The 24674-nt window shown below is 50.2% G+C and overlaps 10 protein-coding genes across 10 annotated transcripts; 6 read left to right on the top strand and 4 right to left on the bottom strand.

Annotated features, from left to right (window-relative positions):
• Nucleotides 1–1144: 1144 nt before the first annotated feature.
• On the bottom strand, nucleotides 1145–2872 carry N7509_009329 (sugar porter family MFS transporter; the record flags this gene model as incomplete). The annotated part of the gene is made up of 3 exons (XM_056633966.1): nucleotides 1145–1804; nucleotides 1899–2602; nucleotides 2662–2872. The coding sequence occupies 3 exons, from the start codon at nucleotides 2870–2872 to the stop codon at nucleotides 1145–1147; spliced, it is 1575 nt and encodes a 524-aa protein (XP_056484586.1).
• Nucleotides 2873–4119: 1247 nt separating this feature from the next.
• On the top strand, nucleotides 4120–5736 carry N7509_009328 (uncharacterized protein; the record flags this gene model as incomplete). Its single annotated transcript, XM_056633965.1, has 1 exon — nucleotides 4120–5736. The coding sequence occupies one exon, from the start codon at nucleotides 4120–4122 to the stop codon at nucleotides 5734–5736; it is 1617 nt and encodes a 538-aa protein (XP_056484585.1).
• Nucleotides 5737–6931: 1195 nt separating this feature from the next.
• On the top strand, nucleotides 6932–8518 carry N7509_009327 (uncharacterized protein; the record flags this gene model as incomplete). The annotated part of the gene is made up of 5 exons (XM_056633964.1): nucleotides 6932–7020; nucleotides 7137–7232; nucleotides 7294–7625; nucleotides 7686–8383; nucleotides 8435–8518. The coding sequence occupies 5 exons, from the start codon at nucleotides 6932–6934 to the stop codon at nucleotides 8516–8518; spliced, it is 1299 nt and encodes a 432-aa protein (XP_056484584.1).
• A 221-nt stretch (nucleotides 8519–8739) lies between these two features.
• On the bottom strand, nucleotides 8740–9973 carry N7509_009326 (protein MEMO1; the record flags this gene model as incomplete). Its single annotated transcript, XM_056633963.1, has 3 exons — nucleotides 8740–9619; nucleotides 9677–9745; nucleotides 9819–9973. The coding sequence occupies 3 exons, from the start codon at nucleotides 9971–9973 to the stop codon at nucleotides 8740–8742; spliced, it is 1104 nt and encodes a 367-aa protein (XP_056484583.1).
• A 695-nt stretch (nucleotides 9974–10668) lies between these two features.
• On the top strand, nucleotides 10669–11336 carry N7509_009325 (uncharacterized protein; the record flags this gene model as incomplete). Its single annotated transcript, XM_056633962.1, has 2 exons — nucleotides 10669–10825; nucleotides 10942–11336. The coding sequence occupies 2 exons, from the start codon at nucleotides 10669–10671 to the stop codon at nucleotides 11334–11336; spliced, it is 552 nt and encodes a 183-aa protein (XP_056484582.1).
• Nucleotides 11337–11797: 461 nt separating this feature from the next.
• N7509_009324 (flavin-containing monooxygenase) lies at nucleotides 11798–13411 on the bottom strand (the record flags this gene model as incomplete). Its single annotated transcript, XM_056633961.1, has 1 exon — nucleotides 11798–13411. One exon carries the CDS (start codon nucleotides 13409–13411, stop codon nucleotides 11798–11800), a length of 1614 nt encoding a protein of 537 aa, XP_056484581.1.
• A 1235-nt stretch (nucleotides 13412–14646) lies between these two features.
• N7509_009323 (LSM domain-containing protein) lies at nucleotides 14647–15063 on the top strand (the record flags this gene model as incomplete). Its single annotated transcript, XM_056633960.1, has 2 exons — nucleotides 14647–14757; nucleotides 14863–15063. 2 exons carry the CDS (start codon nucleotides 14647–14649, stop codon nucleotides 15061–15063), a joined length of 312 nt encoding a protein of 103 aa, XP_056484580.1.
• A 2171-nt stretch (nucleotides 15064–17234) lies between these two features.
• phzA (putative serine/threonine protein phosphatase) lies at nucleotides 17235–18988 on the top strand (the record flags this gene model as incomplete). Its single annotated transcript, XM_056633959.1, has 3 exons — nucleotides 17235–18590; nucleotides 18675–18827; nucleotides 18959–18988. The coding sequence occupies 3 exons, from the start codon at nucleotides 17235–17237 to the stop codon at nucleotides 18986–18988; spliced, it is 1539 nt and encodes a 512-aa protein (XP_056484579.1).
• A 715-nt stretch (nucleotides 18989–19703) lies between these two features.
• N7509_009321 (uncharacterized protein) lies at nucleotides 19704–21253 on the bottom strand (the record flags this gene model as incomplete). Its single annotated transcript, XM_056633958.1, has 2 exons — nucleotides 19704–20496; nucleotides 20601–21253. The coding sequence occupies 2 exons, from the start codon at nucleotides 21251–21253 to the stop codon at nucleotides 19704–19706; spliced, it is 1446 nt and encodes a 481-aa protein (XP_056484578.1).
• Nucleotides 21254–21473: 220 nt separating this feature from the next.
• On the top strand, nucleotides 21474–23941 carry N7509_009320 (GTPase-activating protein GYP6; the record flags this gene model as incomplete). The annotated part of the gene is made up of 6 exons (XM_056633957.1): nucleotides 21474–21496; nucleotides 21547–21661; nucleotides 21718–21876; nucleotides 21974–22494; nucleotides 22549–22691; nucleotides 22746–23941. The coding sequence occupies 6 exons, from the start codon at nucleotides 21474–21476 to the stop codon at nucleotides 23939–23941; spliced, it is 2157 nt and encodes a 718-aa protein (XP_056484577.1).
• Between the last annotated feature and the right edge of the window lie 733 nt (nucleotides 23942–24674).

Here is a 24674-nt window from a genome sequence, read left to right as displayed (position 1 = left end):
CATGCGCAAGCGCTTAGGTTGTCGTCAAGTCAGCCAAGACTCCACCGACACGAGATCTCATGCGCTTATTGGCCCGGGTCGCACCGAAAGGCTGTCCCCTGGAAATTTTGACATCGATAAGGAATAAAGGTTGCTGAGAGTCCCTTGATATATGAAACAAGCCATTTTCTATCATTAGTGGCGGGGGGGACAAATGAAAGGATTCCATTTGTTTCATGCCTCTTCCAAGGGTTGGACTTTTTGCGATCCCTGGGGCGTGTGCACTTTTAGGGTTTGCAGTAATTTAAAATAAACCCCAGGCCTGATTAGACAAAAGGATAGAAATCGGGTGCAGTTTGAAGTTGACGAAATGATTTTATGATTAAAAAAAAGATGATCCTTTCAACATTTTGATTCTAGAGTTGCCGAACCTCCCCGGATGATAGGTATTGATGGCAGTATACGTTTTGATGAGCTCCTTGTGGCAACTGTGGTATTTAATGGTAAATAAAATAAACAAAGCAATAGATGCAAATGTTGAAAGCAAACAGCAGACAAGACAATGCGTGTTTCCATGTGGGAGCACGGACCCCGCGTGGCATCGTAGATTAAACCCCCGCCAGACTGGATGCCTTTCACCGGTCCCCCGCCACGCGCACTCTCCACGCGCCTCCCCCAAAACCACAAAACCGGGACATAAACCCGCTGAGCCTGGCTACTACCCATGGCCATGAATTCCTGGTGCATTACTTACATGAGAATGGCGACATGTCCCTGAACAATGCCAGGATGTTGATGAGAGCAGCTATTGGCAAGCGCAATTTCAATACTTTGGGTATTTCGAACTTGAACCTGAGCCAACGGCCGTTCAAGTCGATCGACATCACGTTCCCAACAGAATCAAAATCACTAATATTTAGGCTAAGCATGTCTATAGTTCAATTTGGAACGAATATTGTGTTTATTTGTGAATGTTTCATTCATATCTCATTCTGCTTCATGGTTGAAGCAAGCATCTTAATTGGCATGGAGGATCCAATTACATAAACTACTATTTCGGTGACCAGTCTATCCCACTTCAATGTATAAACAGACCCTATGAAAAATTTGCCGTGTATCCATGTCGATTTTGTGAGTGTTGACGAAAATACTGCCCAGACAGCATTTAAGACTTGACCTCTTCCTTAACATAGTCGCTAGTCTCACCTCCGCTCTCAGAGTCACGTAGACCAACCGGATGGTCCGCTCGGATGGTGTTTTGCATGCGGCGTGCCACGCGAGGAGGATCAAAGATGTTCTTCGACTGGGCGAAGATTGCATCGATTTCCTCAAGCGACCGTCCCTTGGTCTCAGGGAAGAAGAAGTATACCGACGGAACGATGATAGCATTGATCACCGCAAAAACAATGTAATACTGGTTTCCAATAGTAGCGAATCCGATAGGAGTCACCTCTGCGAGAAGGAAATTGAAAACCCAAACAGTGGCGGTCGAGACGGCGCTAACAGCAGCGCGGACTTGCAGAGGAGCCAGTTCAGCAGCGTAGAGGAAGGTCAGGCCTGAGTATCCGACTGTGAAGATAAACTGGAAGCAGAAGAGTGCGATGACAGCTACGACCAAGGCACCAGTGCTATTTTGAGCCGAGGGCGATGTGGTACCTGCAAGGACGGCCATGCAAACGGACATGGCTGCTGCGCTCCAGAGCATGAGTGGTCTACGACCGAGCCTGTCGATAGTAAAGAAGGCAAATAGACCTCCAAAGGGCTGCATCAAACCCATTGCCGCTGCCAAAATACGGGACTTTACATCGTCCATGCCGAGATATTGCTAGAGATATGTTAGTAAGAAACCTATAAGTTGACACCCCGGCAGTCTAAAGCCCAAAGACCCCAAGACCAGTGTTTCGATAGAATTAACTCACCTGGAAGATACTGGTTGCATAGTAGGTAATCAGGTTAACACCACACATTTGCTGGAAGAATTGGCCGGTGGCTGCGAGGTATGCGCGATGGAAGAGACGTTGCTCTCCATTTGTAAACATGGCAGTCCAATTAGTGTTTCCACAGACGGCGAGAGTCGTTTGAACTTCATTGATAATATCGGAAATCTCAGCACAGTCAGGCTCAAGATCTTGGAGAGCTGCCATAACATGGCGAGCCTTGTCAACTTGACCAGTCATGATCAACCAACGTGGCGATTCTGGCATAAATGGAATAGCAGCCATGGCCATAATGCAGAACAGCGAGGGCAAAGCGAAAGGAACACGCCATGATGCAGAGTTGTCTTTGACAAAGTAAAAGCCGAGATCAATCCAGAGACCTAGCGTGACACCAGCACCGACAAAAACGCCATCTGTCACAACATTCGAGCCTCGCTTGCTGGGTGGTGAGATCTCTGACTGCCAAACTGGTACAGTTGCTGTATATCCACCAATTCCCACGCCAAGGACCAATCTTGCGATAATAAACTGGACAAATTGAAAGGAAGTGGCCATGAGAATACAGCCAATCATACAGATCAAGTTTGTAGCAAACATGATCTTCTTCCGTCCCAGTTTATCACCTAGATGGGCGCATGACAAGGCCCCAAAGATGCCACCGACCGTATAGAGAGCAATAACCGTGCCTATTTTTTGATAAATTTGTTAGAGGACCCAGGACTACCGCTTCAAAATGAGGACCCACCTTGAATCGTGGAGTTCTCCTTATTCAAGGCCCCCGTAGTGTTGATAGTGTCCATTCGGGGGAACTGCTCATTGAAGGCGGGCAGGGTCAAAAGACCACCGGCCACACTCATATTGTATCCATAGCAGGTAAAGGTTGGGAAGACGACCAGTGCCACAGCCGCTCTGAGAAGTGAATTGCCGCGAAGGCCAAGATATGGACTCAAACCCATACTGGAATAGAAGGGGAAAAACGTCAAATTGAAGAGAGTGGATTGAAAGAAGTGAATGTGAAATTAACTCCGTGTAATAATTGTCCGCCTGCTATTATATCAGTAATATTGCTACTTGGCATCCCCATGCAAGGTGGTGAGCATTGATGCTTCGTGTATGTTCGCTTGGGAATCCGGGGTCGAAATCCTGGGGTTAGAATGTCGGTCATCGGCGGTTACCGTGGGGTTACAGGCCTAGAAATTGGCCACTGGGGGATCCCTGGATGTGTATGGCGAGCTCATCGTAGACCGCTGACTGGCTATTCATGTCGAGGTACAAGCGGCAGTCGGGGCATCCCCCGGTGGACAGGCATTGATTCTTTTGAATCCGACGAAAATGAACAGGGTAATATTCTTCGAATACAAAGAATCGAAATCTGAGGCTTGACCTAGGATTAAATCCAACCGAGCAAGTTGAGTTTGATGTTTGTTTTCGTCAAACGCATCAATGCGATACTTTCCGCCCACGGGTGGCTTCCGGCCACCATCTCACAACGGAAGCCACCATCTCACAATCTCCTGATTTCAAAGCGCCTTTAGCGCGGGTATGTTCACCCCAAAAAGTGAATGGAGACAATACCAGGACAGAAAAGTTGATCTAGGCCAAATATCCTGCGGCGACCCGCCTAAACAAGAATCTCGATGTCTGCGCCTTGGCCCTGATAAGAAGTTATACCGGCCACATTGCTTTTTCTTGGGGGTGATTTTTCGACTCCAAAGCAGCATTCGATTCACATCACATCCCATCACATCGAGCCATGAGGCAGGGATCGACCACTCGTGCGTCTGGCGGCGACAAGCCCGAGGAATCCCGAAGAGAAGTGAAAAAGTCGCGATCTCGGGAGGACTGCCCTCATTCTTGTACCTGCCCTTCTTATATCTCGTCAATGCGCAACAATCGGAATCAGCCGAACACCGAGCCTAGAAACTTTCGCAAATGGGTGCGATCGTCAGCCCCTGTTGATCCTGTTATCTCGTTCTTCTACAGGAATTCCACATTCGTCAGAGGATGCCACCGCGGCGGGGACCGTTCAGTAGTGGCGTCCCCACAATCTTCACAAGTGTAATGCATCTAGAAGCCGGCTTCTGATATCGGTATCACCGGTCTTACGACCCTTCATTTCCTGGATTTTATGAAGATATATGAATCCGCGTTGTCCTCGAGATGGTGAGATGATCCAGAGCATCAATCTACGTTCGTTTTTACCATGTTTCAAAAATTCATCAGCTCCTCGCTGGGAGTTTCTGCACTATGGCTGTCTTCAGCAGTGTTGAATGCCTGCGGCACTATGGCTGCAGCAACTCCTTACACGGTCTATCGTGGAACATTCATTCAGCTTCCTCAGCTTGATTCGGATAACTCGACGCCGCAGCTTGCTAGAACCCAAGGAGTCCTGTGGGTCTCTTCCAACGATGGCCGCATCAAGGGCTATGATTGGAAGGTCAATGATGATGCCAGCTTCCAATCCTGGTTGTCTAGCCAGGGCTGGACCGAATCCGATGTCACCGTCGTGAAATCCGACGATGAACGGAACGAGTTCTTCTTCCCTGGGTTCATCGACACCCATATTCATGCGCCGCAGTATCCCAACGAGGGTCTTTTTGGCTCCAAGGGCCTTCTAGACTGGCTGAATGAGTATACCTTCCCAATGGAAGCTAGCTTCGGCTCCAAGTCCGACCCAGAGAACGAGGACACCGACCCCAAGGATACACCCCACGAGGCCCTGCGCGTCTACGACGAGGTCGTGGTCAAGACCCTTTCCCACGGCACAACAACCGCATCCTACTTTGCTACTATCCACGTCCCGGCTACCAATGCCCTGGCTGCTCTCTGCCACAAGCACGGCCAGCGTGCCTTCATTGGCCGTGTCTGCATGGACAACAAGGAGCAATGCCCATCCTACTACGTTGATTCGTCCGCCGATGAAGGATTCAATGCGACCAAGAGGACTATCGATTATATCCACACCCTTGACCCCAACGGAACTTTGATCAACCCCATTGTCACCCCCAGATTTGCTCCCAGTTGCTCCAACCACTCTCTTACGGGTCTCGGCGATCTTGCCGCGTCCTATAGCCCGCCTCTGCGTATCCAAACGCATATCTCCGAGAACAATGACGAGGTTGCTCTCGTCCAGCAGCTGTTCCCGGATTCTACTAGCTATGCTAATGTCTATGATACGCATGGCCTGCTTACCAACCGTACTATCCTGGCCCACGGTGTCCACCTCACCAAGGATGAGATGACCCTTATCAGAGAGCGTGGCTCGAAGGTTGCTCACTGCCCTGCATCAAACTCTGCCCTGGGATCCGGTCTTGCCCCTGTCCGCTTCATGCTCGATCAAGGTGTCACCGTTGGCCTGGGTACGGATGTTGCCGGTGGATACAGCCCCAGTATCCTCGAAGTCGCCCGACAGGCCAGCCTGGTGTCTCGAGTTGTTCAGTATAGCTCCGAGTACCAAGCACTGACTGGAAACACGACCTTCGATGGAAGTGAAAAGCTTCTCGTGGATGAGGTTCTCTACTTGGCCACCCGTGGTGGTGCAGCAGTCGTGGACATGCCTGATGACATTGGCGGCTTCGACAAGGGAATGATCTGGGATGCGCAGCTGATTGAGTTGGGTACCGCAAATAACAGCACTACCAGCCCCCTTGATGTTGCTACTCTCGCTGGTCGAGCTGTCGAGACTGGTCCCGTGGGCAATGTTGATATCTTTGGAAATGAGACCTGGCAGGAGCAGGTCCAGAAGTGGATGTGGGATGGTGACGACCGAAACGTCAAGAACGTGTGGGTTCAGGGAAAGCTGGTCCATACGCGAGCCTAGACCACGAGTTACATCTGCGGGTATGAATATATATGGTTAGTTTATCGATCTATTATAGTACATAGGACATAAGGGGAATTGGTCAGTGAAGCCGGACGTTGTCGCCGTCAGGCATGCCAGTCGTTACCTGAACTTGAATATATTTATTTGTTTATATAAATCCTCCAGGGCTCTATTTCTTGGGATTCTAGTTTAATTGAGACATCCCTGAACTGCGATAGTAGAAAAAAGTAATAGTTCAATGAAGAAGTATAAGGCAGAGAAGAAATGACGTCTGATTTTGAGGCTCGTTTCCAGAAGAATTCGAGACGGAAGCGGATGTTCCCGTTTCCGCTTCCGGGCGATTGTCAAGGATCAGCCCCGGCACGCCGTAGATCTCTAGCTTGAAAGTTTCCCAGCCGCAGTCTTCCTGTTTCAGAGTCTTTGGTGTTTTAATCCATCACTCACTACCTAGACAATTCGGTTCCTATTTCCTGGGATATGAGGGCCCTGGACTTAACTATGCTGGACCAATCGAGGCCCCGTGTTGTGATGCTATCGACCTTGCGTATCTTTGTCACGGAAGAGAATAAAAACTTCAAGCAACCCATTGCCAGTCTATTTTCCGAATTAAACGAGGCTATCAGACCTAGTCAAAGAAAAATCTCCCCTTAAATATGATTAATTGAGGGTATTCCCACTAAAAATCAGGCAAAGCTCTTTTCCAGCCTAGAACACGGAGTGGGCCCGGAACAAGCAGTTCCTGCTCCGTACTCCTTCTAAGACGCCGTCAGAACTTTCAACAAGGGGCATTGACAGATTACTCGCTCCAGATGCACTCCACTCAATGCGGGGAAAGAATCGTCAGATAATCCGGGGTGTGTTCGTGATGTGATAGCCAACGAGCTCAAGGAGAGGCATCTATGCCAGGACTGCCTGTCATTGTCCCTCCCCCTCCCTCTCACACAGAGATGCATGATGAAGGCAGAAACTGTGTAACCGAACAAGGATTCAGGGCAATTCCGCCCACGAGGAGTAGTACACCAAATCAATTTCAATTTTTTTCTCGAGTTTTTCTCTGCCTCTCGTTTCCCGCGCCGAACAACTCGTCGGAGACGAAACCAGAGTGGGGCGACCTCGATAAGAGATTTTTCCTCGGCGGAGGCGATTCTCAACATTCACGTTACAACTACCCTTTTGACCTTGTATCGCCAACATGGAAAAAGTCATGGATCCGGAGAAATCGCTAGACCCCTTCGCTGGGGAGGAGGCTGGTGGAGTGCAGTATAGGAGTATGAAGTGGTGGTAAGTTCTCACTTTCAAGAGATCGCTGTCCCAATGCAAAAAAAACTAATTATATTCGGTCATAAGGCAATGCGCAATTCGTACATACTACCCAATCCTTCTGAATACCAATGCAGTGGGAAAGCTAATCAAATCACAGTGATGATTGCCCAGTCTGTCTCATTGGGTGTTCTTTCGCTGCCCTCTTCAATGGCAGTCTTGGGTTTGGTCCCGTACGTCCAATGAGTCACTTCTCGAACTAGCATATGATGAACTCGGTACTAATATAAGCAGTGGTTGTATTATAATTGTTGGAATTGGAGCCATGACGACTTACACCGGATATGTCGTCGGTCAATTCAAACTGCGATACCCCCAAGTCCACAACATGGCTGATGCGTCAGAGATTTTGTTCGGTCCTTGGGGCCGCGAGATCTTCGGGGTCGCCCAGATTCTTTGTTTCATTTTTCTTATGGGTGCCCACATCTTGACATTTTCCATCATGATGAACACTCTTTCCAACCACGGTGCCTGCACTATCATCTTTTGTCTGGTGGGAGCCATTCTCTGCTTCGTCCTGACGCTCTCGAGGCGCCTGGAGGAAGTGTCTTGGCTTGGAATCATCTGTATGAAAATTGAATCATGTTCTGTTTCTATTTGCACCGAATCCAGCTAACATATCTTAGCTTCGGCCTCGATCTTCACGGCCGTCATGATCACCATGATTGCCATTGGCATTGAAGCACCCGATCCTCGAGCCTATGCCATTACCCACCCAAGCCTTATGAACGGATTCCAGGCAACTCTGAATATCGTTCTGGCCTATTCTGGTCACATGTCCTTCTTCAGCTTCCAGTCAGAGCTGGCTAACCCGGCTGATTACCCGAAAGCTCTGATTGCTTTCCAAGCCACCGATACTTCGCTATATCTTGTCACTGCCCTAGTCATCTACCGATATGGCGGGCCAAACGTGGCGAGTCCCGCTTTACTCAGCACCAGCGCACTCGTTTCCAAGATTGCTTTTGGTATCTCCATCGGAACAATTGTTATTGCTGGAGTTGTCATTTGCCATGTAGGTGCAAAGTGCATCTACGTGAGATTGTTCCGTGGCACCCACACCATGAGCGAAAGATCCTTCCGTTCCTATGGAAGCTGGGTTCTCATTACTTTCCTCATGTGGACCGTTGCGTGGTTGATCGCCGAGGCAATCCCTGTTTTCAACGACCTTCTCAACATGATTGCGGCTGCATTCTGCAGCTGGTTCTCGTTTGGCCTGGAGGGCCTTTTCTGGTTGAAGATGAATCGCGGAAAATACACCGCGAATTACCGAAAGATGGCCTTGACCGCGTTGAATATCTTCTTGGTTGTCGTGTGTTGCCTGATTGTAAGTTTCTTTCCGACTCGTTTAGAGTTATATTTACTAATCGTGAAATAGTGTGGAATGGGTCTTTGGGCTACAGGAACAAGCATTCGAATCAATGCCAAGTCCGCAGGTCGTCCTTTTCTCCTGCGCCTCTAACACCTAAACTATTATTATGGTTAGGTCCCTACGGAGTCACCCCATAAGAAGCATGGCTATCCATTATATAGCCCTTACTTGTACAGTTACTAGCCGAGAGGCATTGTTCATAGAGATAGAACGGAATGCGATTGAATGATTCAAACCGAATAGCTAAACCCTTCTTCGTTGAACACCATGAGGGAAGTAGGGAGACTTGCGTCGTGAAAAGGCCTCAAATCCTATAGTACTGCAAAGGCAGAGACATAGCTCACAGAGCTATCTGACACATCTTCTACATCGGAACTCCGCTCGTATCTCAAAAAGTGGAACCGACCTTGGTTGCCTGCGGACTGATTGGCGGTGGCCACTTCAAGGGCTGCCATGATCACGCCAATGGGATGGCGGCCACAGACAGTGTTCCCTGTGCGATCAATGGTGTCAAGGAAAGCATGGGATGATCCTGTGGTGATGGCAGCCATGGTAGCAATATCGAATGCTGAGATGCTTTCATGGATAGTGGGTTCTTTGCTAGAGATACGGTCTCGACGCTGTAAAGAGTGCCCGGCGGAAACTGAGTCAATATTCTCCAACACATCATCGGCATCCATGCCCGGCTGTGGCAGACCGTCACTGGAAAGAGGCAATTGGGGCCCAGGTGTCGGGGCCTGGGGAACGTAATATGTGTATCGGAAGCGGAGGCCCCAGTGGCAGAAATCTGAGCTTATGACAAAAACATTAGATGGGTCAGCCAAGTATGGAGCTAATAGTGCGCCGAATGCTTTCTCGGTCTCAGCCGAGGTGCTTCCGACCATGATTGGGACCAGCGGAGGGTACTGCGTGGTTGGGGTAGTGGGAAGCTGCCGTTGAAGAAGACGGTGGATGTAAGGCAAATGCATCTCGATACTGTGCTCTTCTTCATCGACAGACTGGGTCATTGTCGTGAATTTAATACTGGATCCATTTGACTTCTTTGCTGGGGTCGCCAGGAGATTCGCGATGAGCTCCGTATCTAGCGGGAGAGGATCATCGGAGAGCGGGGTATAGTATGAGGTGACCTGCGGAAGGGCCAGCGTTGAGAGCGGATAGTGATGCGATGGGCCTAAGACAAAGATTCTCTTCCTGTGAAATAATGGTGTGAGATACACCGTCTCATCTGAACAATCAAGATAAGCTCACGCTTTAGATAGATCAAGTGCCTTGTATGCGTAGGCTGCGCAGGGCCCCGAGTACGAAAACCCCGCATGTCTGTTTGCCAGTGTTTGGTCAGTATGATTATTGCCAGTAGTAATAATTTGACCTCGCAAGGAATACGACATACGGGGCTATCACTATTCGCGCTCCTGGTACAGGAAGAGGACCTGCGTGGTCCATTGTATCAGGCACCTGGCTCAACCAGCCGTCCAACTGCCCGGCCAAGGTATTGGCGTTGTTTGAGTACCATGACCCGGCGTGTGAAGCTTCTCTGGATGACATGGTGATGTCTTGGGTGGTGTTGATGTATGGATGAAGAAAGTCGCCGTAGCTGTAGTTGGGGAAAACAACTGGGGAGCTCCGGGAGGAGAGGCGGGAGGAGGAGCAGCGTCACTGGTGGAGCAGGTGCAGTGCGGGATACCGAACACGACTACTAACTAGTAACTTACTACTAGTACGGCATGCCGAGAGTCTAAGGTGGTTCGGAACAGGAGAGCTTTACTTCTTGATTGGAAATTGCAAGTTATTGGAATACGACTCGAGCTTGAAGGGCCCGAGAGAGCAAAGTGTGGTCACAGACTGATGATCTAGGTACTGGTAGGCTGATGATGCCGCAGGGGTTGTGGTAGGCTGCACAACAGCAATCATACGATGTCCTGTCGCTTGAGTCAGATTCAAGATATTACGGAGTACAGACTATAGACTATGAACACCATCACTTTGAGCCCCAGCGACCATTTGCCACAGAGCATATCGTGTCGCGCGTATGGAGTACTTGTGCAATGTTACCTCTTCCGGTCTAGCGTGTCCCAAGCAACGCGACGCTGCCAATCGCATTCCGCTTGATCCCCAGCCTTCTTCGCCCACTGCAACCCAGGAACTCGACTGGACTTCCTCCAAACCAGAGCAGCAAGAGAGATTGCCGGAGACACTTCTATCGCGTCCTATAATATTTCCTTTACACCTACATTGCTATAATGTCGCTCAAGCGGAAAGCCTCTTTCTCGGCAATGCCGTCTAGCCCATTCGTCCCCGCGTCTAGTGACTGGGAGATGACCGACAGCTCCAAACACCTCCACAGCCGGACCAGAAAGCGCTTTCGAGATGGCCGTCCCAATGAGGAGGCAATATATGGTGAGTTCATCGTATTTTATCCGTCTTAACCGCACCCCAAGACTGTCAGGCGAGCGACCAATCAAACTCGGCTAGTTACTAGCTACAACGCGAACGCGAGAGCTAACGAGCAACAGCGAAAACCCTTCGCTGGATCTTTTCGGCCCAGCAACAGCAAAATGAACCTTCAATTGATGCATGCGACGAAATTATGGACTCCGAGCCTACCGAAACGGTCGATCCGCGACAGCAATCGCTACTTCGATTCTTCCAGCCGCGTACTCAATCGGGTCCCTCCTTCAAACCATCCCGTGAGGCATTAGCTCCCCGAGCCAACGAGACTGCGATGAGCAACGATGATGCTTTGCGACGCGAGGCTTTCGAACGGATAAACTCGGTGGGCAGTGCCGGTGGGAGCGAGACTACGAGTCCTGGGTTCAACCAGATGGATGTCGACATGGATATGGATACCGATGAAAGCTGCGAGAGCTCAAACCCTGGTGCTAATATGGGTGTGACGGGTTGGATGTAATGCTCAGATATACAGCCGGCCAGAGCTTCCTCAACTGAGCGCGGGTCGCTTCCTGGGTTGATACTGCTCTATGGTCATTTTCTTTGTCGGCGTCGTTTCTTTATGTGGAGTTAGGGGCTCTCTTCGAAATCTCTTCAAGAGAGAGAGCCTGGGATTTACAATGTGAGACCTTGGGTGATATGGTCCTGGAGTTTTCTTTTTTGCAACAGGGCCTGGCATGGCATAATTAAGTGGACATACTATCTATTATCAATTATATTTGAATCACACATTACTTTCACAAGGAAGAAGGCTCACCATGTAAAAGAGTGCTCGGTGGAAAGGGGCGGCAATAATCTGCCAAAGACACTTGCTACCTAGGGGATTGGCAGTACTTGTGGACATGCAACTTCTCCATGTGTATGATTGGTGCCTAGTAGTATAATATTTACATCCGAGACAATCACCACCGGCATCCACATCTAAGCACTGAAAAACGACTCTGCGAACTTGTCATCGCGAGCTGCTTCACATCTTTCGAAATACATCCGCATTCCTGCAAGATAGTACATCTGCTCGACAGGTTTTCCGGGGATGTTAGCACCCTGGTACCAGGACTTCGCCTTAGGGAACAGCGTCATGTTGGCGATTGCCTGTACCTCTGCCCGCCATTCCTGCGCAGCCTTAAGTTGAGGATCAATGTATCGAATGCCAGTCTTCTCCATTTTCTCAATCATACTTCGGATCCAGTCGGCCTGGAATTGGATGAAGACAGGCCCGTTGGTGAATGGGGTCGGGGACTGGATAGAGTATGGCAGGAACATGTTTGGGAACCCTGGGACAGTCATTCCGTGGAGACTGATAATTCCGTTTTTCCAACGAGTCCCTAGGTCAACACCATCTAGATCGTGAATACCTGTCCTGGACAAGCTTCCCGTACTTGCGTCAAAGCCCGTAGCCACAGCGATAGCATCCACTTCGTAGATCTTCCCGTCATCGGTCATGATCCCCTTGGGAGTAAACTGGACAATTGGGTGCTTCTTGGTGTTCACAATGTGGACATTCGGTTTATTGAATTGTTCGTAATAATCCTGTTCCAATGATGGGCGTTTCGTACCCCATGGGTGTGGGGCCTCTAATGGTGCCAACAATTCAGCCTTCACCGGATCATGGACTCTTTCGCGAACTCTCTTCGCCCAAATATCATAAGCGAACTTGTTGGCGTCTTCGTTGACGGTGATGTCGGCAAGACTGGCACCCCAAAACTTGAAGCCACCTTCATCATACATTTGATTCACGTGTTTTGCGGCGTCGTCCAAGTTCTCCCAGTCTGCCAGTGCCTTGGTCGCGCTGTGGAAGTGCATACCACCCGTTGTGCTCGCGGCGTGGGCGATCAGGTCACCAGTATCTTTCTGCATCTGCTTTTGGCTAGCCGGATCTAGAGTTTTATTGTTCATGGGCAAAGCATAGTTAGGCGTGCGCTGGAAGACGAACGTTTCGGCAGCTTCTTTGGCCCATTCCTGAGTGACTTGTACACCAGTTGCGCCAGTGCCGATAATAGCGACTCGCTTGCCTCGTACGTCGACCCCACCACGGGGCCAGTGAGCAGTGTGGTTGATGATACCCTGGTAAGATTCATATCCCTTCCAGGTCGGCAGATAATTCTGCGAGGCAAAGCCCACGGCAGGAAGGAAGTACTTGGCGACGAAAGTTTTGCCGTCCTCTGTCTTGACGGTCCAGCGGGCAGTAGTGGTATCAAACTGAGCTGAGTTCACACGTGAGTTGAAAAAAGTGTCTTTTCCCACGGACAATGCTTTGTCGACATGTTGGAAGTAAGCCTGGAGCTCTTTTTGCCCCGGGTATGCTTCAGACCAGTTCCAATCCTTCCAGGTCTCCTCAATGTTGAAGGAGTAGATAGGAGAAGGAACATCCACTCTGGCGCCTGGGTACAGGTTGGCGTGCCAGGTTCCGCCCACATCCGACCCCGCCTCGACAATTTTCACATTAAGGTGCAGTTGGTCGCGGAGTCGATGTAGAAGGTAGATGCCCGAGAACCCCGCCCCGACGATCAGCGCATCTGTCTCCAAGACTGTCATAATGAGGGTTATACAAATATGCAGATAGAATATAGAGGAGATGGTAGCTTCAATTTATGTCAGGGAGGTGGGTGGCTTGGAATTTTGGCATCATACGTTAGTGCTGATATGTATTATTTTCTGGTGGATATGTTAGTGGCGTAGCCCTCCCTGCACCGGTAGATCTACTACTACAACACCATAATCAAACCTCGGCCTCCGGATAAAACCACCTATCCGACTCGGACTGTTCTCGAAATTCCCGCTCCACAGCTTACTCAGATACCCACTCATTTCACTCAAAGTGGCGGGCGATACCGATGTATGTACTCGTGCAAGAAGCAGAAGTTTTGAGTCGAAGGACAATTCCACCTGATGCAATCCTGCGGATCGATGGAACCCATTTTGATACACCCAATGCGCCGATCGCGGGGAGGGGCTTACCAACTCTAGGGCTAGAGGCCGCTGATCTTGTAATCTGCCCCTCGGAGGATTTCTATTTCGGCTACTTAGAAACTCAAGACTTCCATAATGGAACGGCAAGAATAGAGCATGGTTCGAAACCCAAACGGAGTTAAAACCGTGGCATTGAAATTGGTCTCATCTAGTGATGTTAAAAGAGATATTCTTCTCTTCAAGCGAAAGGAAAAGTCCGAGGCATACCATGCTTTCGCATTGGAGGCTATGAGTATAAAACAAGTGCAATATATGAGATTTCAAGATTCATATTCAAAGGCTATGCAGATAGCTTGTATTGACGTTGTTTGTTTTCTCTGGCTTGAGGAACAGCGGTTTGTACATTGCCGCCTACACTAGCATTGCATAGTTCAAGTTGAGCATATCAAAGATAAGTAGCTAACTTATACTTATGAATCTTAGCTTCCGTAGAAGTAAGATATACCTTTTCGAAGTGAGGATGCTTTTGTGCAGATGTTCCTGCATTATGGCTGCTCTGCCCCAGATCCACATTGGACGCCTGAGGCCACAATGCTGCCTGCCTGACGCTGGGTTACCGCCGCGCACCTTTTCTCCAAGCTTCCGCCTACAATTTGCGGGAAACTCGAAGACAAGAGTCTCCGGGATAAGAGATTGACGCTACACCCCGATTCCAAACATCACACAATCGATTCCACACTCCAAGCCCCCGCAGTCCTCATTGGAAAAGCGACGCAACTCCGACCTTGACCACCCGACCTTGACTACCCCTCCAACGACAAGACCCTGTCGATTACCCCCAACAACATTGAGGCTGCACCATGGAGACCGGACACGCTGTGCAATATCTGGAAGGACTTCTTGGTCGTTCTTTACGTGTACACACCACAGACAGTCGTATGTTTGTTGGCATTTTCAAGTGCACTGACGCGGTAAGCAGCTTTCGCCAACCACACCCACCCTTCTCTCTATGTGGTTGGCACCTCATATACTTCTTCATTGCCTGCATTCCATGCTGACTGAAAGGAATGTATCAGGAACGAAACCTCATCCTGGCCAACTCACTTGAGTACCGCTTCCCCACTCCCTCTGCCGTGGAAGCGGCTGCGAAGGAGCACGAATCCTGGGACAACGCATCCGAAGCCTCAAAGGCCACCGTCAAAGTCAATATGACCAGTCGTCTTATCGGCCTGATTGTGATCCCGGGCAGACATATTACAAAGATTGAGCTGGAGTAAAGGCCCGACCCGAAACATGGTGCACATTCTGCCTTTTTACAAGGTGGCGTCTTACTGTTTACTCCCCAGTGAGAATTTACCTCTGGCCGACAATGGATACGACTACCACGGTGAGATCACGCCTTGGGATATTGCCCTCCCAAGAAAGATGCCGGGTTCTCGGTAAACCTGGGTTCTGCCCTACATGCCCAGAGATACTATCCTTGCTTTTCCGCCATACGTGGGGCTGCCAAGAATGAATTCCTGGCGGACCTATGCTCGTCCCTTCACAATCAACGTGGCAGGGAGAACACCGCATATGCATCGCGGCATCAGGCGGGCTTGGCCGGCAGGTCCGCTGCGAACGATCGACCAGTTGGGAAATTCTTTGTGTCAGCTCTAGATGGCCTCGCGAGGGTCCTGCACTGTGGGAGGAGGGGATGCAAAGGGCGGTGTCTCCGCCACATGGAGATAGATGCCTTGGCGTTATAGCGCGTACATAGCGGCTTTCGTGCAGAACCAAGATTATTTGCGGCTCCTATCCACCCAATCCGCAGCTCGGCCACGGACGGGGCTGGATCTGTACTGTTGAATGTAGACAGGCGGGCACAGGGGAGAAGAAAGAAAGAATCAAAAAAGAAAAAAAGAGAGAAATCAACGGACCACTGGGGACGACTTAGGGCCTGTCATCGATCTTGTTGACTAGTTTTAGTGTGTGAGGCGGGGTTGACGAGATGGTGGCGTCAGGATGGTAAACGGGATGCTTCTCAGCAGGTCAGCCTTCCCAAGGGCTTCCCCGCGGCTTGTGATAGGAGCGCAGGTGGGGTCTAAGCTCCAACCCACGGGCTTTGTTACTGGCTGGGTCATCAAAGGAAAAGTTTACGATAGGCATTAGTGTGCAGCAATTATTCGCACCGACTGCTCCAGCTCGTCGGACCAAATTTAAATCTGGAATAAAATGTGTCGCTTTTGTTCGCTTTTGCTCGCTTATCGGTGGGGAGGTCACCCTCCAGATTGTAAAGTTCGCAATGCTAGACTGCCTCTATGGTAGCCCAGGTTTTAAATGGCAGCCTTGAGGGGAGAGCGGAGTGTCGTATATGCTGCTCTTCTCCTCATTCCTCTCCGCCACCCACACCTACAGCTACTCTAAATGGAAAGTCAACATGATCATGGGAACAAAAGACTAAAAGTACAAAAATGTCAGCTATATCGATCGTTAATGTCATCGACTACGTATATCAATGGGAACTATAAATATCAATATCAACTGGGTCCAGACCCCCCCTCCAGGCATCACCTCGGCCCGTAGATGTTCCGGCTGACCTAATCTGGCCAGAAGCGGGCGACGCAGCTTCCGCCGCCGAAAAGCACCCTCAAGTACCTTCCCACGTACTAGCGGTGGCGGAGTACTTTCCTCATTCACAACCCCCCCTCTATCTCTGTTACTCTTCCTCCTCTCTCTCTTCCTGTTAACCACAATATACCTCTCGGTGAGTTCGACTATATTTCTTTTGTTTTTAGGATTCTCACGGCCTCAAAATACCTCAAGAGACAGCCTTGTCTTATCATGACGCATTTCTCTACCCGCCCCGTCCACACCCCAAATCCACCATAACCAAACTTCCCAATTCCTCCCTTGCCTTGCCCACCTCCACATACCATTTGAACTTCGTGGATTTCAGCCCTGTCGTCGCCCTTTATTCATACCCTCATGCTGTGTATGGGCAAGACTAATCCCGCGTGCAGAAGGAGCTTTTGTCCGTGCTGAAGCTTCAGCCCTCCTACCCCCCCCGGCCCTCTCAGCTCCCTTCGCCAGTTGCGTTTTTTCGACCACCCCTTTCCCGCGTAGTCGCTTTCGTCAGCGCCCCATTTCCTCTCGCTTCCAGTCTGGCCCTCGTCAATTCATACATTGTTCGGTTGTCCTCCTGTCGTTCCCTTCGTTGCCCGACTCTTCCTGAGAAATCGACCCGAAGATATCACTAGTTTGTCGAAACGGCTGCAAGGACCACTTTGGACTCTGTGCGCAGGGGTTCTGCAAGCCTAATATACTGTGTTTGGGTTGCAACCTCTCAGGAGTTAAGAGCCAAGACATTCCGACATCCAGGGGGCATTTTCTCGGCGTAGCGGTTTGAACGTCCGCTTCGTGCGCTTTCCCCCAGCTCGAGCTTGGCAGACATCCCAGCCTTGCAGTGATGGGTCAGTCGCATTCCAAGGGAAACGCCGCGGGCGACCCTTTGCAGTCGTACCCGTCCTTTTCGAAATCCGACACGAAAGAATCAATCCGTTCCTTCCGTGGTTCCATTCGCTCCAAAATCCGGAGCTCCGACAGTCCTCGGGGATCGACCACCGCCCTCTCTCAGACCGACAGTCAAGGCGACCGCTCCGATGCCGGTTCAATCAGGTCCGCTAAATCGTCTGGTAGTCGCCCCGGATCCAACGCCGGCCTTTCCTCACCAGGCTCTGAAGGTCCTTCGCGAACAGGCTCTCCCGAACCCCCACCATCGCCATCGCTGTCAACCAGCCTGCAGCGTGGTCATAAAGATGTGAATGCGATGCAACAGAGTGGCGAGGTCGACCATGTTTCGGAAGGTCCTCCTCAAGGTGGTCCGCCCTCAGGCCCTGGAGGTGTGGCTGGCGAATCCATCTTGATCAAGAAGCCGAACCAGGTAAATCCGATCTTGGATTTCATCCTCAATGCGCCACTTGAGACATCCGGATCCCCCGGCATGGGTATGGGCGCTTTGAAGTCCATTGATCTCGACGATATGATTTCGCGGCTCCTGGACGCAGGCTACTCCACCAAGGTCACAAAGACCGTTTGTTTGAAGAACGCTGAGATCACTGCTATCTGTTCGGCAGCCCGGGAGACTTTCCTATCTCAACCTGCGCTGTTAGAATTGGCTGCTCCTGTCAAGATTGTTGGTGATGTTCATGGTCAATATACCGATCTGATTCGTCTTTTCGAGATGTGTGGATTTCCACCCCAGTCCAATTACCTCTTCTTGGGTGATTATGTCGACCGTGGAAAGCAGAGTCTTGAAACTATTCTGCTCTTGCTGTGCTATAAACTGAAATATCCCGAGAATTTCTTTTTGCTTCGCGGCAACCATGAGTGTGCCAATGTTACCCGAGTTTATGGGTTCTATGACGAATGTAAGCGACGCTGCAATATCAAGGTTTGGAAGGGTTTCATTGATACTTTCAACTGCCTTCCCATTGCATCAATTGTCGCAGGAAAGATTTTCTGTGTTCATGGCGGTCTTTCACCTAGTCTCTCGCATATGGATGACATTCGAGGAATCGCACGGCCCACCGATGTGCCCGATTATGGGTTGCTAAACGATCTTCTTTGGAGTGATCCTGCAGACATGGAGGAGGACTGGGAGCCCAACGAGCGTGGTGTGAGCTATTGCTTTGGGAAGAAAGTCATTATGAACTTTTTGCAACGCCATGACTTTGATCTTGTGTGCCGTGCACACATGGTAGTAGAGGATGGGTATGAATTCTATCAGGACCGGGTCCTCGTGACTGTGTTCTCAGCGCCCAATGTAAGTGTTCTTCCTACCCCGCTTGGGCATCTGTTTGCTTTTTCATGACGTGGGGGTGAATACTGATTTATTTTCTCTCTTTAGTATTGCGGCGAGTTCGACAACTGGGGTGCAATCATGTCGGTCTCGAATGAGCTCCTCTGTAGTTTCGAGCTATTGAAGCCCTTGGATTCGACCGCATTGAAGAATCACATCAAGAAGGGTCGCAACAAGCGAAACAGCTTGTTGAGCAGTCCGGTAAGTCTTTCCCACCCCCTTGCGTGTGTTCCTCTTATATCGTGCCAAGCGATCGCCCCCATTCGCTGTGCGACGATGCCGAGACACCCCTCGCCATGCGATCTGTTCAAGTACTAACCAGCTTTACACAGCCTGCGATCCCATCCGCACAAAGTTTCTAAGGTTACTTGCTGCCTTTAGTTCGATCCGCCTTATTGCAATTGCCTGCGTGGCATTTCATCTTCCAGTACAATGACCACAAATACCAACAGAAACTTACCACAATGTGCCCTCTACCAGCCACGTGCAGGCCATTTCTCTCTTCATTAGAGTATGGTTGAAGGTTGAGCCATCTGTAAAGGCGCGTCTGTGTTGCCTTCACGGCCCCGATATATCTTCGAATACTTCATTGGAGCCAGTGGTACAGAAACTCCGTTCGATCCGTTTCGTGCGTGGGAGCCTTGGGTTTCTCATTTGCATGTCGATTCCATGCGAGCCAGAGAGACAGCGCAGGAGGCTGCTTAATGGAATTTCTAAAGGATCCGGTGCAATTTCTGGAACCCGAAACTACTCCTTCCGGGGTACGTACGACATGTTCCTCCAGCCCCCGCTGGTTGGGCACGCCCTGGGCTGCGCCACTGGGCACTTTCTACACTCCGGTTGATTCTTTCTTTCTGTATCCATGTATCTACTCTCTTCTCATTAGTCGGTGTTTGGAGCTCTCTTTTACCGAGTCCGTTACAACAGCCATGATTCTAATTTGCACTCTGTCTCCCTTTTTCTATCCCTGTGTCTTCCCTCTTAACGCTGCCCAATTTCAAATTACCTGTAGTCCTCATTGTGAATGCGTTCATTTTTTGGAATATTCTATATACAATATAAACACTATAAAATCCTTCATCTCTGCCCAAGCATTCCATGATTCGCCTCCCAGAACAACCGACACCCCGTATGCCCCCAATGATCCGTCCACCACTCCCCAAAACTATCCTGCACATCCTCCTCATCAACCCTAAGAACCCTCTCATCCCTCTTGAGCGCACAAAGCGCACAAGCATGCGCAGCCTTCAACGCCCCCTGCCCCGACTTCGCAGTAATAACCTTTAAAGCCGCAGGCCCGGCCACAGCCGGAATGGGCCGAAGACCAGCGCTCTGAACCACGGCGTTGAAGAGCGCCGCACGCTCGCGCCAAAGGGCAAGGACATCAGCGGCATCTTGCTCCTCCTTCACATCTTCGTGTTTATTTACAGCGTTGAGTTTCATGCCGCTTGATTTGCCTGCGCGGGCGGGTCCGATGCGCATGCTTTGGCTGAGGATTGTGTCGCGTTTCCAGCGGAGATGGCGCCCTGCTATGATGCGGGCTGCTGTTGAGGTTGTTGTGTGGATTTTGGAGGCGGTGGCGGGTTGGCGGGTTGTTTTGCTGCTGGTTGTTGCGGCTTCTTTTTGGAGGTTGTTCATTAGTTCGATGAGGAGTTCTAGGAGGACGGATGGTGGGGGGATGTTGGTTGGTCGGACGTTCGAAGATGGGGCGGTGTTTCCTGACGTGAAACTTTCTGGGGGTGGGCTTGTAGGTGTTGACTTTTGTCTTGTGGGTTCTGGTGCTGGTGCTGGGGTCGTCAGTGGACCGTCATTGAAGTCACCCCAGTCATCAAAGGCCTCGTCGTCCCATTCTGGTTGTTGAGGTGCGGGCCTTGTAGTAGTTTGTTTCTTCTTTAAGGGGGGATTTTGGCTTTGGATTTGATTTTGGGACTGATGCAGGGGTCGGTATAGAAGCTGGAGCTGAAGCTGGAACACTTTGTTTTGTGGAAGGTGCATCCGTGAATTCCCCCCCAGTCCCCAAATGAGTCGTCTTCCCATGTTGGATTGGAGTCTGGCAAATGATTGACTGTTTCTATAGGCGGCTTGCTTTCAATGCTTCTAGAAGACTTATTTGCAGTTGAGGTCCCGTCTTCGATTGACAGTGAGTCAAGCAAGTCGAACGTGCTTGTCACTTGCTGGACTTTTGGTGGTGGTTTGGAGACTTTGGTTTTTTGAGCGGCGGGCGTTGAATACTGTGACTGATATGACCGCGCAGTACTGGCATCTGGTCCCTCAAAATCACCCCAGTCGTCTTCCGTATCACTGGCAGGAATTTCTTCTGTAGCATCAAATAATACGTCGCTGTTATTCTGCCGAGGCAGATTGAATGCTGGCAAGCTTGGCACTTGTTGATGGGCAGCTGGTGCCTGAGTGACGTATTGGCCAGAGGCTGAGCTTGAACCGAATTGTTGATTCGCACCCGACTGACTATTCGTGGGTCTAGCGAAAAATAAATCATCCGATTGATCAAAGTCGTCAATCAATGGGTTTGCTTGTGGCTGTAGTTGTTTGGTCGTCTGTGGTCTGCCTAAAGTGCTTTGAGTCGGGGCGGGACCCTGCCCAAACTCTGCAAATAAGTCTGCGGACATTATATCCGAGTGCTGCGTAACATTAAGGGATGTGTGGAGATGGAGTATAGGACCGGGAGACTGACCAGATACCAACTTGGAGTTCTGTCGGCTTTGGGTTTCAAGGTAGGGTTTGAAGTGGGAGTTGGAGGTGCGCGCGATAAGAAGTGCGGATTACATTATCGCCCTTCCCCTCACCCGCATCTTCCCTCCGCCATTTCCCAGCCACAAAACACATGAAATGAGAACCATTGAGGAGACCAGGTACTTATATCCAATATACAGGGATCACTTGCATGACTGACCCCCTGTAGAAAGAGATGGGCGATACTGTTCAATAGCGACGCTCCCTCCGATTTTCGAGCTGCGCTCCGAACGGAGCAGGGAGGGAAGCTGTGCAACGATGGACTGAGGTCGATCTGCTGGAAGGTCCGTGGCAAAAGAACGACTGCAGCTCTTATTTTAAGTACTCACTCCGTCTGCAGGTGTTTCTGCTCTTCGAGGGTCTCGATCGCGAACAATGGTCCAAGAAACTAGACGAGTCGCGTGACGCATACAGCGCACTCCGCGCCCACTTTTTGAAATATATTGAACACCCAGACGATCTAGAGTCAAGTGCTGATCCGCTGGCGGATGATGAAGAGGTATGTTTGACTCGGCCTGTGGTGAATGAAGAGGCCCTCCAGCGCCACCCGGGGAATCCTTGATTACCCAAGCTTTCTAACTATCGTGCATCTATAGTCACCTTGGCAAACACTTCGCCAGGATGAGAAACTTCGAGTGGAGATTTTACAAGACGTTGACCGATGCTTGCAAGAAAATTACTTTTTTCAAGAGCCAGCAACCAAGTCAAAACTGACTGATGTCCTATTTATTTACTCGAAGCTCAATCCTGATGTGGGCTACCGGCAAGGCATGCATGAGCTCCTAGCTCCGATCCTTTGGGTAATCGACCGAGATGCCATCACTCAGCCATCAGAAAGTTCTGCAAACACTTCTGGAGCTGGCGATGACAGTTTAATGTTGGGCCTTCTTGATGAGCAGTTCATTGAGCATGATTCATTCACGCTGTTTCTCTGTGTAATGCAGACGGCTCGTACATACTATGAGCATGGCGAGACCCGGTCTTCCGACGGTCAAATGGACGTCATTCCAATTGTCAGTAGGTGTGATTATCTTCACAAAGAAGCTCTGGGAACTATAGACCATGAGTTAGCAGATCATCTACAAGCGATAGAAGTGCTACCTCAGATTTTCTTAACGTGAGTTAATGATGTGACTGGCCCGAAAGAAGACCTAGCTGATTGAGGCTGAAGCCGTTGGATGCGTTTACTCTTTGGACGTGAATTCCCGTTCGACGATGTGTTGATGATGTGGGATGTTTTGTTCGCCAATGGCCTAACATCTGATCTTGTGGACTTTACCTGCATTGCAATGCTGCTTCGAATTCGCTGGGAGCGTGAGTATCTCAACGATATTGGTTTGATTACAATGGAATATTAATATCATATAGTGCTCAACGCAGATTACACAGGTGCATTGTCATTGTTACTGCGCTACCCCTCTCCGGAACCACATGAACCTCGGACTTTCATTCATGATGCATTGTATCTTGAGCAGAATCCCACGGCGGAACGAGGCAGTTTCATTATTTCGAAATATTCAGGCAAAGAGCCAGAGTCGTCCAAGCGCCACAGTCAATCCCGCCTACGGCCTGCACGACGAGCACATTTGTGGGATGATTTTACAACTAGCAGTGGTAGCAACTCTTCTACACAATCACCAAACAGAAACAGTCCAAAGAGCCTCGAGTCGCTGTTACAAGATGTGTCTCAGGGGATCCAACGACGCACTGAGTCTTGGGGTGTGACCAAGGCTGTCCGAGGGGCTGTCACTGAAGCCAGAAAGAACATGCAGACAATGAACTATGAGCCGGGGCTGCGGGCACACAGCACAGACCGAAAACCGACAGCTGCGATGCCGCCGAGAATTCCCAAGACACCAACAGCCACTGAGCTAGGTCTGAAAGCACAAATCAACCGCCTGGAAGAGAGAAATCAAGAATTGGCGAATACTCTGGGCGATGCATTAAAAGACCTTTATTTACAGCTAGCCACCGTCAAGGATCTTGATTCAAATGCACATGATGCCCTGAAACAGACCTTGAACAGGGCTGTGTCGGTACAAAGCTGCCTTCAAGACCCTTCACTCCCATTGCCAGTCTTGGCTCCAGATTTGATACCAGTCGAAGAAGCCGATGAGACGAATGAAGCAGAACGATCACCAATTCCCCCGCCCAAGGACCCCAAACCCACAGAGAGTGAAACAGATGCGACCGCCAGCGATCAGCCAAATACAGTTAACGACCATGTGGACAATCTCTTGTCCAACGCCAAGGACGATCCCCCAGAACCAGGGAGCGGCGCAGGAGAAACGAATGCTGGCGGCCCGCCCGAAGCAAGGCGGGAGGCACAGCGGCCGAATCTGCGACCATCCCTGTCCGATGCAGGGTTCTCGTGGATGCTAGAAGGCAGTCGAAACCTATCCAGTTTCGTGAGCTCGGCATCGGTGCCCCCGGAACAGACTCGACACCAGGAGTCACCCCGAACGAAAGGCAGTCCCTTGTTCGGAAGCAACGGGGAGGAGAAGCCAGGCTCCGATGCCGAGCAAGACGAATTGGCTTTGCGTAGTCTCCGGGGTCCGCTCTAAACGGCAGGGATAAGGAGGATGTATCCTGGTCGAAGTCGCATATGCGGGCGGAGCGGTATGAAGATCCCCAATGGTTGTGATACGCCAGATAACTTGAACATTTGAGCTAGTCCTTGAACAGTCTTGCGGGTTTGCCGTCGGTGTATAGAGTCGGGTGTTGGTCGGGAGTTGGCCTTTTTAGTATCATAGTACAATTTTTGGATTTAGTTATCCAGTTGGCGCAAGTGGAGGTTTTCCTTTTTAGCCATGCACAATATTCCCTATACCTTCTGAGATTTCTGATACTTGTCAGCGATGAAGATGTTTGACTGTTTATCGTGATGTCCATGATTCCCGTAGAGTGTCTCTCCCGCCCACGGGCCAAGCTACCCCAGATTACCGATCTGATAACATGGCGTGTTTCAACAATGAACTAGACTGTCTTTGCCAAGGGTGTTGTGCATCAGGAACCGCCACCTCCGTTTGTCGCAGCACGGTCAAGTTCGTAAACTGGATTTCACTGGGCTGTCATTGGGCCCTAGTGCGAGATAGCGGTGGGGCCTCGGATCTGTCGGGCAAGAAAAGAACCACTTTTGTAATTGGAACGGCAAAAAGAGGAAGCGGAAGTAAGAGGTACGGAGTATGTTTACATGGTGCAGAGTGGAGTATGAAAGGGCTGTGCGTTGGGTGCTATAGTGCTATAGTATTGTATACTCGAGAGTACAGGTTTGGACATCCATACTCGGCAATACGA

Source organism: Penicillium cosmopolitanum (genome assembly GCF_028827165.1).
Source record: "Penicillium cosmopolitanum strain IBT 29677 chromosome Unknown utg000009l:1.0-9042332.0:1.0-9050551.0, whole genome shotgun sequence".
Classification (NCBI taxonomy): Eukaryota; Fungi; Ascomycota; class Eurotiomycetes; order Eurotiales; family Aspergillaceae; genus Penicillium; species Penicillium cosmopolitanum.
The sequence above is the reverse complement of the archived record's forward strand: the minus strand, read 5'-3'. Positions and strand labels throughout refer to the sequence as shown.